The 23,168-nt window shown below is 40.4% G+C and overlaps 1 protein-coding gene across 1 annotated transcript in view; it reads left to right on the forward strand.

Annotated features, from left to right (window-relative positions):
- The window catches only part of Fgd6 (FYVE, RhoGEF and PH domain containing 6), a 114,428-nt gene that overhangs the window by 46,242 nt on the left and 45,018 nt on the right, over positions 1–23,168 (forward strand). The window contains exons 4-7 of the mRNA XM_021647833.2: positions 10,166–10,233; positions 10,321–10,351; positions 19,564–19,715; positions 22,663–22,819. Of these exons, the coding sequence (XP_021503508.1) occupies positions 10,166–10,233; positions 10,321–10,351; positions 19,564–19,715; positions 22,663–22,819 (408 nt within the window). The remainder of the gene's footprint in view (positions 1–10,165; positions 10,234–10,320; positions 10,352–19,563; positions 19,716–22,662; positions 22,820–23,168) is intronic.

Consider the following 23,168-nt stretch of genomic DNA (forward strand, 5'->3'; position numbering starts at 1 on the left):
CACACACACAGCATTAAAATAAATCTTAGCTGGAGCACTTTGAAAGGCAGAAGCAGGTGGTAATCTGTGAGTTAGAGGTCATTCTGATGAATGTATTGAGTTCCAGGCTAACCAATGCTATCTAGTGAGACCATGGCCCTAAAAATTAAAATAAGGGGCTACAGAGATGACTCAGTGGTGAAGAGTAACCTTTGTTCTTGCAAAAGACTCAGATTCAGTTCCTAGTTCTTACATGATAGCTCACAATCATGTAACTCCAGCTTCCTCTCTCACCATAAAGTCACACATGTGGTGCATACACATGCTCACAAGAAAACTATCTAAAAAAATCTAAATAATAATAAAATAACAGAAAAAAACAAAATAGATAACTCTGTGGACTGCTACATTAGATTCCTGTATTTAGTTCAGTCCACCATACTGTATTATATGTGCCATAGATTTTAAGTTTGGCTTTGTATTTTTATGTTATGTAGCACATCAAACACTGTGCTCCAGTCTTAGCTCTAAGAAAGTGGCAGCCACTTTACACATCTGCTTGCTCATGAATTTACTTGTTCACAAACAATGGATTAGGCACTATGCTTACATTTAGAAGGATACAAAAGTACATAGGAAGACCAGAGAGAATTAGTAGATTTCAACAGACAGTAAGAATCCACTGAGTGTCTTATAAATAGTATGTGAACAAGAGAGTAATCTCGTCCTTGGAAGGTGACAGTAGAAAGCATTAAGGTAGCCCTCATGAAGAGAAAATCTGTGACTTGTCACCTTAAAGAATAAGTTGGAACATGGCAGCCAGAAATCAGTGGAAGGAAAGATGGTCTTGAGCAAAAGGAATTCCAAAACAAAGGAAAGGTGTATAGAAGGGAACAGATAGGGGCTGAGCTCACTTGGAATTCCATGGTAGTTCCTGTTTGGCTGGAGTCAAGTAAGGGGTTAGGAGTAGGAGAAAGAGCAAAAGTTAGTGGACACTGTTTTTCTCTCTGCTTCCCGCAGTTACGGAGTCAAGCAGTTCCTCTGCTAAAGGTCCTGCCCTGCTGTACTGTGCTGCCTCAGGCCCAAAGCAATACAGAGAGACCACTGGCTGACATCCCTGAACCATGATCCCAATCAGACCTCTTTTAAGTTTCTCCTGGGTATTTTGTCAAGTGACAGAACTCTAACACACATCAGTTAAGCGCTGAGGAAATAGTCATGAGGGTAAACCAACAGGCTTTGTTGACTCAGAAGGTGGCACTGAGGACAAGAAAGAGGAATTCAGGTGTCTGGCATTGATGCATGGGCAGGTACGATAAGTATAAGGAAGTTCTCACTTCCTCTACAGGCTCGCTGTCTGAGTCAGCTGAAATAAACTGAATGGGCACACCAGCTAGAGGAAAAGCAGGCACGTCTATTAGCATGCGCATGGGAGGACACAGAAATATAGAACCGGAAGAAGGGCCATCCAGTGCACAGGGATAGGGAGCAAAGGTGAGGGGAAGGCGTACTGTGAACGCTGGGTAGCACTGTATAGAGCAAGTCTCTCTTGGGTGGCAATGCTCAGGGGGGAAAAAAAGAGGGTTATATTTAGCTCAGTAGGTGGAGACCTTTTCATATTTTCTATGAGTTAGCCTCCCCTGGTTAAGGGAATTTTTAGGGGAGGAAATGCGAGGCAATTGCACTTATTTTGGATGACCTTTCTTCAGTGAGATGAGCTAACAGCGAGCCTCTATGCTGGGATCCAGGGACAGAAAGCCTTGAAGTCTAAGGGGGCTGCTCATGGTTCTGTGCGCCTGTGGTCGGCCCGTGAGAGCATCACACTTGAGTGTGTTGTTGCTTGAGCCCTGCGCTGGGTGCAAGCGTGGAATGAATGTTTACAGTGACCAAACATCATCAAATGCCAATTCTTCCTGATTCCACATTCTGCCTTAGTGGGATCTCCTTAGGTGCTCAGCAGGTTCATAGTTGTGTGTTTATGTGATTTTATTCCCTTTGTCCACTTCTTGAAGATTGGAGCTATTTCTTTTTAATCTTCTTTTTTAGTTATACAAAATAATGGGTTTTATTATATATTTTTATACACCCCCCCCACCTCTTTATACTTTGTATTTGCTTCCCTCTCCTGGGCTAGTTACTTTTTTCTTTTTTTAAATATTAATTACAATTTGTTAACTTTGTATCCCTGCTGTATCCTGCTCCCTCTTTCCCTCCCAATCCCACCCTCCCTCCCTCATCTCCTTCCTGTCCCTTTCCAAGGCCACTGATGGGGAATACCTCCTCCTCTTTCATCTGATCCTGGTTTATCAGGTATCTTCAGGACTGGCTGCAAAGTCCTCCTCTGTGGCCTAGAGGGGTGCTCCTCCTTGGGGGGGGGAGGTCATTGAGTTCATGTCAGGAATAGTCCCTGTTCCCCTTATTAAGGTACCCACTTGGATACTGAGCTACCATGGGCTACATCCAAGCAGAGGTTCTAGGTTATATCCATATATGGTCCTTGGTTGGAGAAACATCTCATAAAAGACCCCTGTGCCCAGACATATTTGGTCCTTGTGGAGCTCCTTTCCTTTCCAGGTCATATTAACTCCCCTTCTTTCTTATGATTCCCTGCACTCTGCTGAAGGTTTGGTTAGGAGTCTTAATATCTGCTTTGATACACTGCTAGGTAGAGTCTTTCAGAGGCCCTCTGAGGTAGGCTCCTGTCCTGTTACTTGTTTTCTCCTACATCCAATGTCCATCCCGTTTGCTTTTTAAGTGAGGATTGATCATCTTACCCCGGGTCCTCTTTCTTGTTTATCTTCTTTAGGTGTATAGATTTCAGTATGGTTATCCTATCTTATAGGTCTTTCTGCTTTTGGGATACCTCACTCAGGATGGTTGTTTCTAGGTCCCACCATTTGCATGAAAATTTCATGATTTCCTCATTTTTAATTGCTGAGTAGTATTCCATTGTGTAAAAGTACCACAATTTCTGTATCCATTCCTCCACTGAGGGACATCTGGGTTGTTTCTAGGTTCTGGCTATTACAAAGAAAGCTGCTACAAACATGGTTGAGCAAATGTACCTGAGCATCTTTTAGATATATGCCTAGGAGTGGTATAGCTGGATCTTGAGGAAGCACTATTCCTAATTGTCTGAGAAAGCGCCAGATTCATTTCCAAAGTGGTTGTACAAGTTTACATTCCCACCAGCAATGAAGGAGGGTTCCCCTATCTCCACAAGCTCTCCAGCATGTGTTGTCACTTGAGTTTATCTTCCTGGGCTATTTCTTAATCCCTTCTTCAATTGCTCACACTCCATCTCAGGTTGGATTTTAAAGTTTTAAAGGTAGTTACCTGGGAGTATGAACTGTAAGATGTACTTCTGCTTTTAGTGGTTAGTGATAGCAAGCCCAACTTCAAAGCAATGCATTGGCTTCCGTGGAGCTATTTCTCCTACTGACTTTGCCATCTAATGTCAGCAAGGTCAAATAGTAGTTTCACATTTTAGAAGGATGGCAAAAAGACACAACTGACTCCTTCCTCGTAGAGAGAAAAGAGCTCAGGATAATAGCGGTAAGAGATGTGGGCTGGTGAGATGGTTCAGTGGGTAGCGGTTCTTGCCACCAAGCTGCCAGGCTGCATGGCCTGAAGTTAATCCATGGGACCCACATGGTAGAAAGAGAGAGCTAGCTCCTGCAAGCTGCCCTCTGGTCTTCAAGCATGCATGTACCGTGTGTGTGGACACACACGCACACACAGTAAATTTAATTTAAAACATTGAAAAGAGAGATAGTGATATAAATTTTGTCTCCATGATATCAGGAAACTATAGAAGAAGCCAGGCGTTGGTAGTGCACCCCTGTAATCCCAACACTCAGGAAGGTAGAAGCAGGTGGATCTCTGTGAGTTCGAGGCCAGCCTGGTCTACAAAGCGAACCAGGACAGCCAGAGAAACCCTGTCTCAAAAAACAAAAAGCAAACAGAAAAGGAAACTACAGAAACCCCAATCGAAGAAGGGCTGCCATCCTTACCTGCAGTGTGTACTAGGCCCAGCAGCTCCACATCTTGCCAACATCTGCCCCTCTTTGTCTTTTAAGATGCCTCATCTTCCTGAGTTCTGACAGCACTTGGTTCTGTGTAGTTTATTTATTTGTTTGGTGACAAACATTGTGTAGCCCTGCTGACCTCCATTTCCTGATCTTTGTACTTTACAAGTTTGTGCCTCTATGTCTGATTTGATTATTTTTAGTTGTAGCTATTCTGCGGGTGTGACATTGTATCTCATTGTAGTTTTAACTTGTAACTCATCGTAGTTTTAGCAAAATCTTGTCAAAACATTCTTGTGTACTTGATTATTTTTTCATCTGCTCTGGTGAAATGTCTGCTCATATTTGTACCTATTTCTGCCTGTGTCCTTTGTGTTACCAGAGATTTTTTAATATTTATTTTTATTTTATGCATATGAGTGTTTTGCCTGCATGCATTTCTGTGTACCACATGCATTCCTGGTACCTAAATAGGTCAGGAGGGGTCATCAGATCTTTTGGAAATGGAATTATGGTTGGTTGTGATGCTGGGAACTGAACCTGGGTCTTCTGCAAGAGTAATAAGTGCTCTTTAACTGATGAGCCCCATACTTATCAGAGTGTGTGTGTGTGTGTGTGTGTGTGTGTGTGTGTGTTCTGGATACTAGTCCTTTTTCAGAGTTATGATGTATAAATGAGTTTTCTAGTCTGTACTTTTGTCATTTGCTATAGTAAAAGCATGCTGTCTGCATGGGAATAGAGTATTTTTACAATTATGGAGAGTCCCGTTGAACAGTTCTGTGTGATTTAGGCTCTAGTATATCAAGGCTCTAAGCAGAGAGTGCCAGTGCTAGGACAGTACTGAAAGATGGAAAGGAAATAAAAAGCAAATGCCAAAATGATCACACCATAAAAGAAAGATTTATTTTATATGTATGAGTGTTTTGCCTGGTGACTATGAGGCCAGCAAGGATGCTGCATACCCTGGAGCTGGTGTTACAGATGTTTGTGAGCTACCATGTGGGTGCTGAGAATTAAACCCTGATTCTCTGCAAGAACAGCAAGTGTGTCTGCCTCCCACCCCCGTGGGTCTTTCTATGTAGTCCTGGTTGGCCTGGAACTCTTTATATAGACCAGGCTAACCTTAAACTCACAGAGATCTGCCTGTCTCTACCTCATACCTACTGGGATTAAATTTTTGCTTTTAACATACTGTACCTGACAAGCAAGTGCTTTCTTTTTACTGCTGAGCTATCTCTAGCCCACACCTTCTTGATTTTGGGGTTTGTATACACGGGTTGTACACAAGTGCTGCAGTGCTAAGACTCAAATGCAGGGTCTCAAACTTCCTGTATTGTCACTGAACTATACTCCTAGCTTTTTAATGAACTTCTAATTTAAAAAATATATAGTGTGCTTCATTAGCATTAACTTATAGTTACATAAAGTGAGGAGAAATGTATAATGTTATTAGAAAAGCATGGATTTTAAGTATTCAGAGCATCAGTTCTCCAAGGGCATATTACATGTGTCTGAGCACTATCCAGTCAGTCCCAGTCGTTAGCGAGGGACTGTGCTTTCCGAGATATGTTAGCCATGTCTCTATCACTCTGCTCAAAAGATAGTAGAAGGGGAGTGGTTGGAGTTGATAGAGTAGAAGTTTTTGAGTAGAAGTTGAGTAGAACAAAACTTATGCAACCCAATAGTCTTAGTCATTCAAGAACCTACTTTAGGAAAGCAGGTGTTAATAGGGACAGAAGTGAAATTCACATGATTGTCTCTTTAGCAGTGGATTTTGGGAGCTGAGGAAAAGAAAGGTAAAACACACTAAGTTTATTAGACTCCATTTGTATGTACTCTGAACCAGTAGTCACTTGTCCTAGTTTGGTTTCTATTGTTGTGATAAAATCATAACCAAAAACAGTGTGGGAAAGGAAAGGGTTTACTTGGCTTACAGTCCACCACTGAAGGAAGCCAAAGCTCTGGTATGCCGGAGGCAGGAACTGAAGCAGAGACCACTAGGGAATGCTACTTACTGGCTTGCTTCCTTGCTCACCATCGGTGTCATTCTTTCACAGCCTAGAATTACCTGCCCAAGGGCAGTACCGCCCACAGTAGGCTGGGCTCTCCTATGTGAATCATCTGATCAAGGAAATGCTCTGATCAAGGAAATGCTCTACAGGCTTGGGGACAGTTTCTCAATTGTGGTGCCCTCTTCTCAAGTGTTCTGACAGCCAAAGTTAGTCATCACATTTGCCACTTAAAGATCCTTTTCCCGAGGGAGGAGCAGCCCTGCTAGGCCACAGAGGAGTACTTTGCAGCCAGTCCTGATGAAAGGGGAGGAAGTCCTCCCCTATCAGTGGACTTGGAAAGGGGCAGGGAGGAGATGAGGGAGGGAGAATGGGATTAGGAGGGAATGAGGGAGCGGGACACAACTTGGTTACAAAGTTAATAAACTGTAACTAATATTAAAAAGAATAAAGTACATCCATAATGTACATGTTACTTGTATATCACTGTTGAAATGATAGTCTTGGTTAGCACATTGACTATTTAGTATCACAGTGTTTATGCTTGAACAACTCGAATTTTAACTATTAGTGCCTCCCAACTTTTGTCACAATTTATTAATGCAGTTTATACATTACTAGTTATTGATATACCTTAATGTGTAAAATTCATAAAGTAATTATTACCACAGCTTTGTGTGTATGAAAAAAATAAACATGGCATGACATTTTTTATGGAATCAGAAAAAAAATAGTTGGGCTGTAGCCTCCTCTGAATATTATTGGCACAGCAGTTGATATCAGTGGAAGGGTTAGGGTTTCTTTGTATTGCATGCAAACTCCTCTGTAATAAAAGAAAACATGGAAGGGACAAATACAGGGAAAATGTAAGATTAGTGGTTACTATCACACCTGCCTGTAATCCCAGCACTTAGGAAGTAAAGGCTAGAGGATCAGGAGTTTAAGGTCAGTCTCTTCCATACCACATATTGAGTTTGCCTAAGCTGCATGAGTCTCTGATTTAAAAAAAAAAAAATGGTGAGTTCTGGAGAACGAGAGAGAATTCTAGTATTACTTTTAACAAATTGTTTCACACGAAGACTAATGTAAATATTACAGAACGTTTGGATTTTTCAAATCTTGGTAAGAAAGTAATTAATTATATTGGGTGTGTGTTTAGCAGTGAATGTTGGGAAGATATGTCAGAAGTTACTACCAGAAGTTGAAAAGTGATGCGTTTATATTTAGTTTTATCCATTTGTGTGTGTGGAGACCCAACATGTCAGCTGTCTTTCTCAATTGCTCTTCATCTGATCTGGGGGGATGGTCTTCCATCAAGCCTGCTCGGTGCTCAGTATTCTAGCTAGACATGTTCACCAGCAAACTCAGGGATACTCTTGTCTCCATGTGTGCTTGGGTCACAGGTGCACAGTGCTACCCCTGCTTCCTCCCCATCCCCTTTTCAACTGTCTTCAAGCCTGCATATATTCATAGCAAGCACTTTACTAGTTGAGCCATCTCCCAGCCCTGTGATAGAATGATACAATACTTCTTAGATTAATAACTGGAAACCTGGCTTTTCTTTTCAGTTCCCTCCCTTTTTAAGTGTATTTCTGAGGATCAAAGCCAGGACCTCAGGCATGCTAGGCAAGCGTTCTTCTGTTGAGCATAGCTCTACCCCCAACTGCTCTCATAATCAACTTTAAATCTCTACTGTCAGTAAGTCTTCTGCTATTAGTGTATATATTTTCTGTATTTGAACCTATTCATTCTTAGGACCACAACTACTATATGATCTAATAGTATCAAAAGCAAATTTTTAGATGAATCTAAAAGTAAAGATCTCCCTCATATTTCTAAGTTACATGACTAAAATTAAAATAACTTCTTTTTTCCAGGAGCTGAAGGGATGGCTCAGTGGTTAAGAGTGCTTCCTGCAGTTGTAGAGGGTGCTAGTTCATTTCCAAGCACATACTGGACAGCCTACAACTGTCTCTCACTCCAATTCCAGAGGACTTTTTCTGTCATCCAGGGCTCCTATATGTGCTCAGTTCACACATACTCACATATAAAGGTTAAAAGTAAATAAATACATGTCCAGATTCCAGGGGGCTGTGTCTATAAACTCCCTGGTAGAGCTCTTACCTAGCATGTGTAATACCTCTTAGATCAGTCCTCAGTACTGCAACAAACAAAACAAAATTCAAAATTTCAACATACTGAAGAATCTTCAGGGCAAACAAAGTGTGATTGTGCCTATAATCTGCGAACTCAGGAGGCTGCAATAGGAAGACTGAGTTGAGGTTGTTGTGGGCTACAGCAAGACCCTATCTCAAAAATGAAATGACAAATTGAAATGAAAAATGTAAGAATTATTATCCAGTTTACTCACTTGGACATCACCTGTGCTTAGCTAAGTGAATAAAAGGACTTCAAAGTATGTACAGAATATAGGCAGTCACAAGTTTTAAATATCACTAAAATGTAAACCCAGAGCATGAACTCATTTTTAAAACCGTATCTATATTATGTCTTTGTTTTGACATGGAAATTCTGGAACCATGTGAGAACCAATTCAAGAACTAAGAAAGGGCTGAGGTGCAGTTCAGTGGTCGTGCACTTGTTAAGCATGCTGAGTCCACACCCCCTCCTTTTGATACCCAGCAGCGCAAAACATTAAAGAATGACGCAAAGAATTAAGATACTGCTTTGAACTGTTACGTCGCTCCGTGGATCTGCTGGTGTGGTGCACCATTTCCAAGTAGGGAAGGCTACTTCTGAGAGCCATTGCTTTAACACAGCACCCTGCCCCACCCCCGGTGGCATTCAGTTAATGAATGACTACCGGATTGCCATGGTGACTTTTTATGCATTTCCTTGCCCTGTAGTTCTTGAAGCAGCACAAAATAACTGTCTTGGTGCTGCCAGTGCTTGAAAGAATGCAAACAACAAAGCAACAGGAATGAAAAATAAAATCTTTACAAAATGGGGTCAGAAGCATCAGAGCTTTTCCCTTTTCATAGTAGCGGAAATTGCTCTTTAATTTTAATTTGTTTGTGTGTGTGTTTGTGTGCACACCGATATGCTCTGCTGGGAATTTAAGGACCTGTATGCTGAGCAAACTTGTACTGCTAAGTTATATCCCCAGCCTGGTTCCGGTTAAAATTTTCACCTTAAATAAAAAAATAAATAAATATGTTAATTCCTTGTCCCTTATTTACTGTTCCCCTCCCCCCCCTTCACTAAGGAATTGTGTTCACAGATCTTTCAAAGATTAGAAAGGGAAAATTCTTCTGTCTGTCCCCAGCAAATAACAACAAACTCACCTAAATGTCAGAAGTGCTTTTCAAGTTACCTTCATTTTTTCCTAGACATGTACAGTTTTTGTCCTTGCTGGAATATGTAACTTTCACACTAAGAAATAATTAAAAGATGTCCTTGGGATGATGTGAGATAAATAGTGTCATGAAGAGCTCTGATTACACTATACTTTCAGAATTAGAGTGATTTGACTTTTACAACCCGTTAATAGTTCTTCATAACACTTCTTCATGTATTATCTAATGTGCTTTTATTTCTTTATTTCTACTTGGTCTTGAAGTGTTGTTGAAGTTGGCCTAGAACCCACCATCCTTTTGCCTCAAGTCTTCTGAGTGTTGGAATTATATTTCTATATAACTTCCCTGGGCTTCTTGTGATATGCTTAGATGGTTTGTTGTTGTTGTTTGTTTGTTTGTTTTTGTAGGATATGACATTTGCATGTTGAACCTTTCATACTGTTCATTTGGTTGGTTGGTTGGTTGGTTGGTTGGTTGGTTGGTTGGTTGGTTGGTTGGTTGATACAGAAGTCTCACTCACTATGTAGCCCTGGCTGGCCTAGAACTCACTGTGTATACCAGGCTGGCCTCAATCTCATAAAGATCTGTTTATCTCTACAAGTGCTAAGACTAAAGGTGTGTGTCCCCCAACCCCATTCATGATTTCTCTCAGCTACTTCTGTATTATGATTTATCATTTAATTCCCCGTGTTTGCCTCTGAGGTATTATACAGTGTGGATTGTGTGCTAATAGGAAACATAAGGACCAGGGCTGACGTGCATGTCTAGCCAGCTCATAGCTGATCCCCTATTTTGTGAATTCATGCTTTCTCAATGCACTGTTTATCCTCAGGATGAAGATACTGGAATGAAAACCAAAGTCTATCATATTGCCAAGGAGATCATGAGCTCAGAGAAAGTGTAGGTATCAACTTAACCATTCAGAAGACTGTTCTTCCCCAGTTGGCTTATTAAAAAAATGTATTGCTTTTTTTTTTTTTTTTACAGGTTTGTGGATGTGTTAAAACTTTTGCATATTGTAAGTATCTGCTAATATTTTTCTCTAATCTAAGATTATCCTTGGTCCTGTTCCTTTCCTACCCTAAAGATTCTTAGCAGAACTAACAAGTAAATTATACATATATGATCTCTAGTGCTTGGTTATATTTTTAATTTGTAATAAAATATTATATACTTCTAAATTAAATATGTATTTATAAATTATATGTATATATAATAGGCACTTTTTGAAATGTCTGTATTCTATGTACATGTAGATATACGTGGGTGATTTCTGAAAATGTCTTCAGCACCTTCCATTTCTTCATAATAAATGAGCTGTGATATCTGCTGCTATTGCTTCTTCCTTCTCATCCTCTTCCTCTTTCTCTTCCTCTTGCCCCTTTTCCTATGTTTTCCTTCTCCTTTTTTTTCTCCTCTTCTTCTTTTTCTTTTTTCAAACCAGGCAGTGTATCTTTAGTGGTATTTCTTTTCTAATCTTAATAGCTCTCAGAAATAGAGACATGAGACATTTTTATAGCTAACTTTTTTAAAAAAAATAATTGTCAACTTTAACTAACCTATTAGGAAACAACTATGTATCTGACCACATACTCATTTTTCCTCTTGTACTCATCTATCTATCTATCTACTTACCTACCTACCTACCTACCTACCTACCTACCTACGAAACAGGGTTTCTCTGTGTAGCCTTGGCTGTCCTGGACTCGTTTTGTAAACCAGGCTGGACTCTAACTTACAGAGATCTGCCAGCCTCTGCCTTCCCCTCTTGCACTTTTTTGTGCTTGCAAGTTTTTACAAGACTCGTTGTGCACTAGCAGTTAAAGTTATTTTAGTATTACTTCATTTTGATTATATGTTGGCAGAATATCCCAAATATCCCAAACATCTCTTACATGTGTGTCACTAAGTGCTCAAGTCGAATAGTTCTTTTAGCTAGTCTGTTTCTGCCTGCTTGCCTCTCTGTCTCTTTCTGTCTGTTGCTCCTCCCTTCCTCTCCTCCCCCTCTAGCCCTCTAGCACTTTCCCTCTCTCACTCTCTTATCCTCTTTCACCATCTCAGTCTTTCTCCTGCCTTCTCTTTTGAAATAGAATCTCACTTCAGCCCATCCCTGCCTCAGAGATGTAGTCATCCTCCTGCCTCAGACTTCACGGTGTCATTTACAGTTTTGTGCCACACACTGGACAGCAATCTGATAGAACATTCGACTTTTATTTTGTTGAGCTAAAACACTGTGACCAAAAGCAACATGAGGAGGAAAGGAAGGACTTACACTTCCAGTTTAAAATTCGTCATTGATGGAAGTCAGGGAAGGAGCTCCAGGCAGGACCAATGGAGGAACATTGTTTACTTGCTTGTTGTTTAGCTCATGCTCAACTGGCTTTCTTATGCAGCCCATGCCCACCTGCCAAGGGATGGTGCTGCCCCGTGGTGGGCTGTCAGTCAGTCATTAATCAAGACAGCCTCTTATGGACAGGCCACGTGATCTGGCAGCTCCCTCTTCCTCGGTGACTCTAGATTTTGTCAAGCTGACAACCAAGCTAACTGGCACACAGACTCTCAGTATACCTAGAAAGCTAAAACCAAGGTCACCTGGGCCTACAGATACCTTAATACCCAACGGAATGTGTTGTTTCTTTTTCTAAGTGCAATATAAAATGAGTAGGTTTCCCAGTTCTCATGTTTTTACTATTCTAGAAGTGTCATTCTGCCCCAAGTACACGTGTCTTGTGAGTCATGTGAACTTTTTCAATTATCATTTACATTGTCCTCTCTCTAGCTTCTGTTAACATAGATACCAGCTTCATTTTTAAGCAGTTCCGTTTATATTAAGACTTCTAGTTGATTACTAAAAGCTCATTTGTCTTGCTTCTGTCTTCCCTACCTTGGTTTGGCATCTCCTCTCTATGGCTCTGTTGCAGATCTTTGCATCTCAGCTTCCAAAGTGATGGTCATATGATTATTAAAATTTTTGAAGTCTTTTTAAATAAATGGCCTTCTAATGAGCATTCTTTATGTACCTTTTAGTATATTATATAACTGTATTATACAAATGATTTATTTTAGCCTTGTAACATCTGTAAAAAATAATATTTTCTTTTATTTTTTTCAAGTGATGATAGTAACCTGCTAATAAATGCTACTGAATGTCAGAGCTAGACTTTGAAGTCTGTTCTATTGAGTTCTTAGTGCAGAAATTTGAAATGTTTACCTGCAGTCCTAACCATTGCTATTTATAGTGCATCTGTAGGATGTAGTGTGTCCTTGGACATATTTATTGCTTACAGAATTCTTTTTAGCTCCTTGACAAACCAGGGAAACTCTAGTTTTTCATCTTCTAAAGATGAAAATGAAGCTGTACTTTGTTACTTAGATTTCTTCTGAACATTACATAGCAATGTTATTAAAGAGTTGAAAATGTTCTCTAAACAGTTGGTTTCAATATGTTTTGCATTGAATGCACTGATAATTTTGCACATCCTGCCTTGTTGCATATAGATAAGGAAGGATCATTTAACCTGCAAAAAATATTTTCATTTTAAAAATAAAGTCAGCGAAGCACAGTATCCTCGCAGCACTGGGAGGCTGAGGCGTGAAGAGTGTGAGTTAAAGGCCACCCTGAGTCATGTGACAAGACATTGCCTCAACAGACAAGTCAGAACCAAAGTCAAGTTGTTGAGATGGGAATTCCCCCTTTACTTTTACTTCACAGTCTCTCTTTATTTTTGCGTATTTGTAACAGAGCACTGCAGCTGCTCTGCTTTGCTGTAAGCCATTTTTTTCTCACTGAGAGCTCCCTGTCTGTCCATGTGGACTCTATAATTCACGGGCTCATGATCGTGGTTAAACAGTGCCCCAAGGTCAAGCAGGCTGCTTGGAACAGCTGGTAATTAAGTCACACACTGCTCTCGGGGTCTGGAGATAGAGAGCTTGACTTTATAGGCCAGGCCATCTGTTTTGCGCTTCAGTGTCTCAGATGTTCAGACTTGATCTTATTCGCATGGGTCTTTGCTTAGGTCTTCCACAAGTGATCAGAGTTGGCGGAGTGAGCACATTGATGCTGTAAAGGGCTGAAATTGTTCTGGTTCTTATTTATGGGCCATTTCAGTGGGAGGAAATGTTAAGACTAATACTGTGATGTGCTCTATTATTTAGAGGCTCCTTTCGATCTTTAAAAATCCTAACTTGAACAAGCTGTTAGTGAATGTGATCATAGGTGATTTGACTTTGCATACAGAACCTGTGTTTGGTTTTTTTAGAATTAGTGTTGTGTGTAATTGGTGTTAGTAATAGCTGCAGTGCCTAATTCTTTGTGCCATCTCCCCTCCACCTCTTTTAATTAGTGCAATGTCCTTGTCTTTCCAGTGCTGGTTTTCAAACCCAAGGGCCTCACACAACCTAAACTAGTGCTCTTCTACTGGGCCACACTGCCAAGCTTGTTGCCCAGCTTTCCTGGGGTGTAGGAGGAAGCTCTAGGTCTCATTGCTGAAGTACACATCCTGATCACCCATATCTATCTGCATTGCTGTAGTTAAGGGAGTTTTGGTGAATTTAGATGCTTCTGCCAGAAATAGTTCTGTAGCAGATTGTCATACTTTCCCAAATTATCCTGGCTCTTGGGATTTAGAAAAATAACCTGGTATATGTTGTAATCTTTTTTTATTAAAAAAATAAAAACAAAAAACAAAACAATGTTGTGACTGCCTTCCAGTGGTACCACTTTGGTAGTGGCTAAGGTTCGTGAGTAGCTGGGAAGTTTATCTGTATAGTTCATATGGAATTAGTTGTATCTGGCTCTGGGGTCAGAGTGTATTGTTTTTGGGAGAAGTGAAGGAACACAGTTGAAGTTGCCCTTCTGTGTGCAGTTTTGGAGTCTGTTAATATACATGTTAGAGCTTTGGTATTCATTGTCTTAGCCTGGAGGCCCCTGGATGCTCTTTTTGAGCTGGGGTGTTTAGGATTTAAGCTAGGATTTTGTGTGTTGAGCACATGCTCTATACTAAGCTACATTCCTGGCCAGGGACAATCTTTTTTTTTTTTTTTTTTTTAATGTCCAAAAACCAGCGGTAGCCCCTGCTGAAAATAATTATTAAGTGTCATTTAAAAAAAAAAAACTTTTGCTTTTTTAAAAATTTTGTTTTGTTTTTGTGTATGTGTGTTTTGAGACAGGGTTTTTTGTTGTTATTGGTGTTGTTTGTTTGTTTGTTTTTACTAATGTAGCTCTGGCTGTCCTGGAACTCAGTATGTAGATCAGGAAGGTCTCACTCAGAGATCCACCTGCCTCTCCCTCTCAAGTCCTGGGATCAGTATTGACCACCATACCTTTTTGTTTGTTTGTTTTGTTTTTTAATTAATTTTTTAAACGTATAATAAAATAGACTTTACTCAGCACCTGTGCTGTTGAAGGGATTTTGCAGTGACAAAGAGATTGGACTCAACTCTTAATACAGAGCAAAGTGAGTTTCAGTGAGTAAAAGATCCCCAAGGGAAGAAGGAGTAAGCCCAGGAGGGGGTGATCTGCTATTATGTGGGAGCTGGTGGAAGGTGAGGCACAAGGTCAGATACTGGAGGTGGTTCTTAGTAAAGCTAGTGTGTATACAGAAGTGCTTCAGCTGACCACTGGTACAGCAGAGAATCACTGTCAAGTGCCTGCTTAGAACATGTAAGGGGTCTTGCAGGCCCAAACTCTTTAAAATCCTATAGTTTTTATTAAGTGTTGTTCTTTTTTTGAAACAGGGTCTTGCTATGTAGCTCAGTGTAGCCTCAACATACATCAATCCTTCTGCCTTAGCCCCTCCCCAGCCCAACCTAAAAGTGCTGGGTTTAAGCAGGTGCATATGCCACTGTGCCAGTCTTTCTTTGGTTCTCTTTTAAGCACAAAATAACTTTCTATTTTGTTCTTGAGCTACTACCATAATTTTCATTCATCTAAAAGTGTCCCAAGCATACAGTACTCTTAGAAAAAAATCAAGCCTTGCTGGGTGTGTGGCAAGAGCACCCATTCAGAGGTGGCCATGTCATTGGTCAGCCCACTTTGGATTTGACTGCTCTTTGTTAAATGTGTCTTAAATAAACAAGTTTCGCTTTTAGCAGAGGTGGAAGACATGGAATGCAAAGTCTGGCCGAAGCTCTGTCAGACTGGTTCTTAAGTTTTTAAGCAGGCAGCATCCAATGTCACTGTCATGGTGAGGAAATGCCTTCCAGTTGAAAAACAAAAGCTATTCTGCTGCCAGGAACCAGCACTGTCATCATTTAATTCTTGCAAGAAGAAAGGAGCATGCTTGTTGCTCAGCCGAGCAGGGACTTCTGCATCTGAATTGTTCTAAACTAGTAGAAAAGCATGTAGCCCCTTACCTACTGAGCTTTGAAAATATTCACAGTTTGGGGTGTGATGAATAAATGTGTTTTGTAGCGTTCCTTGATAGTAGACAACGTAATGGCTGCCAGCAGAGTTACATAGCTGCATTTCCTCCTAGCCGATGCTAGGGCTAATCGTGACAAGCTGCAGGAGATGGAGTCTGGCTGCTCTCAGTGTGGCTTCTGGAGAGGCTTGTGTGGTTTTCTAAACTGGAGCTTTTGCAAGCTAAATTCTTGTTTGATATTTTGAAAATTAGTTATGTGAGTTAGTTTTTCATTTGTTATGTAGATAAGGTGTTTCTTTAGTCACATTAGTAACTAATGGGACAATAAAAATGACCCCAGGTTCTGCTTTCAGAAAATGTCTTTTATCATTTGTTAAGAAAGTGAGGTGGCTGGCCATGTAGCTCTGCTGTAGAGTTCTTGCCTACTAGCATTCAGGAAACTCTGGGTTCAATCTTTAGCACCTAATAAACCAAGTATGGTGGTATAGACCTGTTATTCCAGTGTTTGGGAGGCAGAAACGGGCAGATCAGAGGTTCAAGGCTATCCTTGACTACATAACAACATAGAGGCCAGACCAGTACATCTATAATTGCAGTATCCAGAGGCTGAGGGTTGTGAAATTCCTGAGGCTAGCCTGGTCTCATCAAGACTGTCTCAAAACAAATAAAGAGAACATTTAAGAGAGTGGAGAGTATAGTTCGGTGTATGTGTGTATGTATGTGTACACGAGTGCATACCCCCTTGGAAATCAGAAGGCTGTGATATCCTGTAGAACTGGATTTTCAGGTGGTTGTGGGCGCTAAAATGGAACCTGGGTTCCCCGAAAGAGGAGTAACACTCTTAACTGTGGAGGTATTTTCTGTAGGTCCCTAGATACTCATTTTATATGCAATTAGGGATTAGTGTTACAAATCCTGTGACACTAAAGCTATCCCACTTGATGTAAAGTTTTATTCTGGGGGAGATTCAGGCTTTAGTTTATTCAAATAAGGAATGCAATGTGCCTTTGTAGGTTATATGTCTATATCTATATACATATATACCTTTTAAAAAACTTTCTTATTTATTACTGTGTGTGTGTGTGTGTGAGAGAGAGAGAGAGAGAGAGAGAAAGAGAGAGGCTCATGAGTCCAAAGACACACAGACACACACACGTATAGCCCTGTCTGCATTAGAATTCTGGAGACTTAATTCCTATCTCTGCAAAGAAACATAACTAGACTTCTAGGTAGGAAACATTTCTGTTCTTCTAGGGTATATTTGAGGATTTTTGAATTTGGTGTTTATTTGTTTTCCTCCCCCTGCCTTTTTAATTTGTCCTGTAGAAGTAAGAAATATTCTTAATTAACTTATATTTTAGGAACAAGTGTTGAAAGGATCAACAGAGGAAAGGCTATCCCTTTCAAAGAGAAAGCCTAGTGAGCTTCTTCAGGATTTGTAATCAAACTGTTAGAAGGAGTGGGCCTTTGTTTTGGAGTCTTAGACAGCTAGGAGATTCTACTATTGTTTAACATAGATTTTGAGGCCCACCCTCAGAGGACAATGAAGCCTGGGCAAATACTTATCTCCTCCCCCACCCTTTCCTCCTCCTCTGCAGTGATAGGGTGTGGTGGTGGTGGTGACCTATATAAAAACATGGCACTAGTAGTCTTAGAAAGAGCAGACTATGAAAAATACATGATCTATTTTTAAAGTGTAAATGGTGAGTGTATTGGGAGCTTGGCTCAAGGGAGAGGAGCATTAAGACCTAGAATCAGAGTGTGGTATTGACTCTGTATTAAAAATGTTTTGCAGTAAGTTTTATGTGCAACATCCAATTAAAATTATTACTTGTACTGTATTAATTATGTAACAATTGCACCCACTTAACAAATGAAGAAACCAAGGCTAGCCTAAAGGAACACACGTCAAGATCAATGGCTTAGATCTAGAATCCTGATTACCAAGTACCTCCATCTACAAGTCTCAGCTAGAAGCTCCAGATGGGAAATGAATACTGACAGAGATGAGGGGCTCTTCAAGCCAGAATGGAATTAGTTAAGACCTCGTGGGAACTTCTTAAACGTTTCAATTTAATAGTTTTTTGAGAATTTCAGACAAAAGTACTGCATTTATATAATTTCTGCCCTTTCTTCCAACTCCTCCTACCCTTTCCAAATCCTCCTTTGCTCCACACTCCCAGATTCACTTTATGAAGTCACCCCCGACACACACACACCTCACTGAGTCTACTTAGTTTTGGCATAGGTATGTATGTTTAGGACTGACCACTTGGGATTGAATAACCTGTCATTATTATCCCCTGGGGAAAACTGATTGTCCCCCTTTTGGCAGCCATTTATTGTTCAGAGCTCCTCATCTAGGTGTGTAGCCTTGTGAGAGTTCTTCCTTTCATGTTGGCATATTGGCTGATGTCATTATACATGGGCACCATGATGTGATTTCATGGATATATATTCCCCATCATGTCTAGAAGACACCATTTCAAAGTAGGTGTTCTGGTTTTCTGGCACTTACAATTGTTTCTCCCACTCTTCCCCAGGGTTTCCTGAGTATCAAGTGTAGGGTTATGTTGTAGGTGAACCAGTTGGGGTTGGACACCCTGCAGTCACTTATCTTCTACATTTTGGCCAGGTGTGGAGGCAATCAGATCTCTGTGAGTTTGAGTCCAGCCTGGTTTACAAAGTGAGTCCAGGACAGCCATGGCTAGACAGAAAAACCCTGTCTTAAAAAATAAAAACAAAAAAAAGATTTATTAGAATGACTTAGAGACTGTAGTATAGCTAACCCAACAATGGCTGGCTATAAATGGAAGGTCCAGGAATCCAGAAGTTTCTCAGTCCATGAAGCTGGATGTCTCAGCTGATCATCAGTAGAAGTAGGCTCTAATGTCAGTGAAGGAATGGACTTGCTAGCAAGGTGAGAGCAAGCAGGCAAATAGCAAAAGCTCTCTTCTTCGGTATCCTTTTATAAGCTTGAAGCAGAAGGTGAGTCCCAGATTAAAGGTCTGTCTTCCACCTCAAGTTCTAGATTAGAGGTGAATCTTTATACTGTAAAGTAAGCAAAGGCTCTTACTGGCATGCACTCCAATTTTGGATATTAGTTAATTCCATATGTGTACAACCAAAATAGCCATCATAGTTTAGAAAAATGAAAAGTAGTAGTTTCTTCCCTATGGCCTATGGCCTCTCCAGTCACAGTAGGCTTATACACCACCAGATGTGCGTTTATTCACATTGAACAGGCCTTAGTCTAGTTAGACAGTTGTTGGTCACCTGCAAAGTAAAAATGCCAGGATCGCATTGGGGATACCTTACCTAGCCTGTCATTGTTGTAGTGTGTAGGCTTTTCATCTGTGTCAGGCAATTGTTTTTCTCTCTTGGCAGTTTGCATAGCACTTTCAGATAGGGGGAGATCTAGTCTTCAGGAAGGAGGCTTCCAGTCAATTCCATCTCCAATTTCTGTGTCCAAAGTGTGTGGCATCTTCAGTAATAGGGTCTTAACTTCAAGTTCTAGAAGGAAACTAAAGGTAATTGCAACAGTCGATCTTGTTTAGGGATCTCTTAGACTCCGCTGACCAACAGCTCAGAGGTTTCTCATATCTTATATCATATGGGGTTTTGTTAATCTATGTCTCATGAGGGAGCATTATCACGCCATGTAACAAAATAGAGGAATTGTATGATATGATGGCATTAGAGTAACTTTAATTTCTAGAGCTGCAAAACAAATTTTAGATACTTTGTATTACTTAAAGATAGATAGTTTTGTGGTTTTAGATATTCGTAGGGAAGATGATAACTAGGCAAAAAGCTTTTGATCAAGTTACATGTATGTGTAATGACTTCATCCTCCTGACTGTAATAGGATTTCCGGGGTGCAGTGGCACGTGCATCCAGGCAGCTTGGGAAGCCTGTGATTGAGGACCGCATCCTTAACCAGATCTTGTACTACCTGCCCCAGCTGTATGAGCTAAACCGGGATCTCCTGAAGGAACTGGAGGAAAGAATGCTGAGCTGGTAAAACAGGGGCCATTGCAGGCTTCCCCAGAGCATGTGGTTTTAAATGAAACTAGAGACTCTGCCAGGGAGGGGGGAGTGCTGTTCCTTACACAGAGTTGTCTCAGTATGTTGAAGGTTGGCAGTTATCTGTAGATTGAATATTTTGGATGGCCATATCTTGGCACACCGGATTTAAATACATGTCTTTTAAAAAGCTCTTTAATAATGCTTGTTCAGACCCAAACTCCGCCATTTCAGCTATTTCCTTTTTTTCTCTCTCTCTCTTTTCTTTTTCTTTTTTCTTTTTGAGGCAGGGATTTGCTTCCTGATACAGTCCAGCCTGTAATTTTTTAAAAAGTTATAGTAAAAATAAAGTACCATCACCAAAATAATTCCTGCACATATTTTATCTTTGTTCTTTACAGAATTTTTACCCTGAATTAACTTTACAATCTAACTGTAGACAAGTTTTTATAAGTAATATAAAGATGTTTAAATATTTTTGCTTATAATAAAGGCTTCCTCAAGTTTTGGATCTGTAGGTAGTGTGTGTTAGAATAGTAATCATTCCAAAGAACCAGACTAAATTAATGAAAGAGACAACTCTTTAATTATAGAAAAAGTTTCCCTTATTGCTAACAGAATAGTTCAGGAACTTGCATAAGGTATTTTCTATTAAAATACTCTTTTCACAGGGCATGGTCGAACAGGCTTGCAGACCCAGATAGTTGGGAAGCTGAGGCAAGAGAACCACAAGCTCTTTGAATCATACAGGCAGCTTAATGAGTCTTTGTCTCACAAGAAAGAGTAAAAGACAAACTGGCAAGATAGTTCAGTGGAGAAAGGTGCTGCCACCAAACGTGATGACCTGCCTGAGTTTGATCCTCAGAACCAGCATGGTAAAAGGAGAGAACCAATTCCCAAAAATTTTCCTCCAACCTCACATTCATGCCCCACTCCTCAAAATAAATAAGTAAATCAATCTGCAAATATTTTTAAAGTGAAAAGAGGGCTAGGTTTTCAGCATAATGGTTTGCCTACCATACAAGAAGTTCTGGGCTGAAATATATAAATTTGTGTAGAACAATTATAGCACCAAATACTCTGTATATACATCAAAATGTACATGTTTGTCCTAGTGAGACTAATTTAAGTGCTTACAATGTTAAGGGAATTAGGATATTTTTAATTTGTGATTTCAATTTCAGACCAGATAGAGAGGGGCCAGTCTTTATAAGATAAAAGTTTGAAATTCGAGGTTAGGACCATTTCTTGGTGGCGCTGAGATGGTTGAGCTGGTGTGCAGTATCTTTTGCCAAGGTAACTTGGAAGCAGAGCCCGCCTTGTTGGCCTGGAGAGCCTTGGCACCTTACCACTATGTGGCACTCCCACTTTGCTGGCCTGAAGGACAGATTTAGCCAGAAGTGACTCTTCACCTTGATCTCCAGGCCATAGGTCACGTTGTGCCCCATGAGAATGGGCCATGGCCTAAGGCCGCTGGTGCCCCTTGATCTAGCCACTGCCTCCTGGTAGTTCAGTTTCATTGAGGTAGAGCCATGAAAAACAAGATTCTTATAGCTGAGATCAAGGAATCCACATCCTTTCTGTTGCTACCACCTCATGTGACAGTAGCAGCATGCCTGCCTTCTTGGTTATCTGACTTTTTAAAAAATAAGTTATTACATTGGATTTTTTAAAGGTGTCTCCCTTTGTAGCTGTCATGGCTTGGGATCCATTATATAGTACAGGCTGATCATTTCTTTTTTTCTTCGCTCTCTCTCTCTCTCTCTCTCTCTCTCTCTCTCTCTCTCTCTTCTATAAAGGGTTTCTCTTTGGCTGTCCTGGACTCCCTTTGTAGACCAGGCTGGCCTCGAACTCACAGAGATCCACCTGCTCTGCCTCCTGGGATTGAAGGTGTATAGGCTGATCTTGAACTCATGGTAATCCTTCACTCTCACCCTTCAGAGTACTACAATTACAAGAGTTAACCACCATGCAGCTATTTTATTTTCCAAGGTTTGATTATCTTCTGTGCTAGTTGGTAATCTACATATGACACGTCACACAATATAAAAAGTCTTACTTTCATGAAACAGACATTTTAGTGGGGAGAAAGACAAGGTGACTAGACAAGAAAAATCAGAAAAAGATTCTGATTTGTAGAGACTGGAAAAATGCTGGGGCCCTTAATGAAGATTAGAAGGCTCTATAAGAGGGCAGAACATGGGCTAGAAATACAGTAGTAAAGTGCTTGCCTAGCACATGTTCAGTCCTCCCTGCCCCCAAACAAGTGCAACATGTAAATTGATATGGGAATGTGGGAATGGGGAAACTTGCAGTCTCCGTATTTCCAGGCATGTGGAACCATTAGTAGAAGGGTACAAAGAGAATGGACTCTAGTATCATCAAAGAACATGAAGGAGCTATACAGAGCGGGAAAATGGAGGAGAACCATGGTTTGGGTGCCTGGAATTTGTTTTTTATTCTAAGTGAAACAGAAGGTCTGGCTGTCATCTAGCACTCAGTTGTAATCAACAGAAGGAGAGAAGCTGAAGCAGGAGAATCATGAGTTCAAGACCATTTCACTACATACATACATACATACTTACATACATATATACATACATATGTATATATGTATGCATGCATACATATATATATATATATATACACGTACATACACACAAATACATAATGGGGAAAGAAGGCATCATTGAAAGTCACGTAATAGAATGTACATCTTTTTAGACTCTTGCTGTCCTGAAGAATGGAATAGAGAGGACCAGAATGGGCAGAGGGAGGCTAGTCAGAGCTGGTAGAGTCTGGGCAAGCTGTGTTTATGGGTGGGGCAATTGTGAAGAGGAACGCATCCAAGGATATCTTTTGAAGGGGGGGAGGGGTAAGCTGCTGACTGTGGCTGGACACATTAGTGGCTGCTTTTACGTTTTTGTGTATCTTTCCATAGGACTGAACAACAGAGAATTGCTGATATCTTTGTCAAGAAGGGGCCATATTTAAAAATGTATTCCACATACATCAAGGAATTTGATAAGAACATAGCTTTGCTGGATGAGCAGTGCAAGAAAAATCCAGGATTTGCTGCTGTTGTTAGAGAATTTGAGGTATTTGCTACCATGTTATACATTGAGCTTTTTTCTTGTTTTCTTGTGCCTTAATCTTTTACAGTCATTGAAAACAAAACCTTTGAGTAAAAAAATGTATTTAAATATAATCTCTTTGCCAGGCTGTGGTGGCACACACCTTTAATCCTTGCACTCAGGAGGGAGAGGCAAGTGAATCTCTGTGAGCTCAAGGCCAGCCTGGTCTACCGAGTGAGTCCAGGACAGCCAAGGCTACACAGAGAAACCATGTCTTCAAAAAAAAATATATCTGTTACTGCACATTGTACTGTTTTAATTGGGTAAAGAATATTTGGGTGAGAGTTAGTTAGCTGATTAATTTGTTTGAAAC

Source organism: Meriones unguiculatus, chromosome 2 (genome assembly GCF_030254825.1).
Source record: "Meriones unguiculatus strain TT.TT164.6M chromosome 2, Bangor_MerUng_6.1, whole genome shotgun sequence".
In the NCBI taxonomy this organism is placed as follows: Eukaryota; Metazoa; Chordata; class Mammalia; order Rodentia; family Muridae; genus Meriones; species Meriones unguiculatus.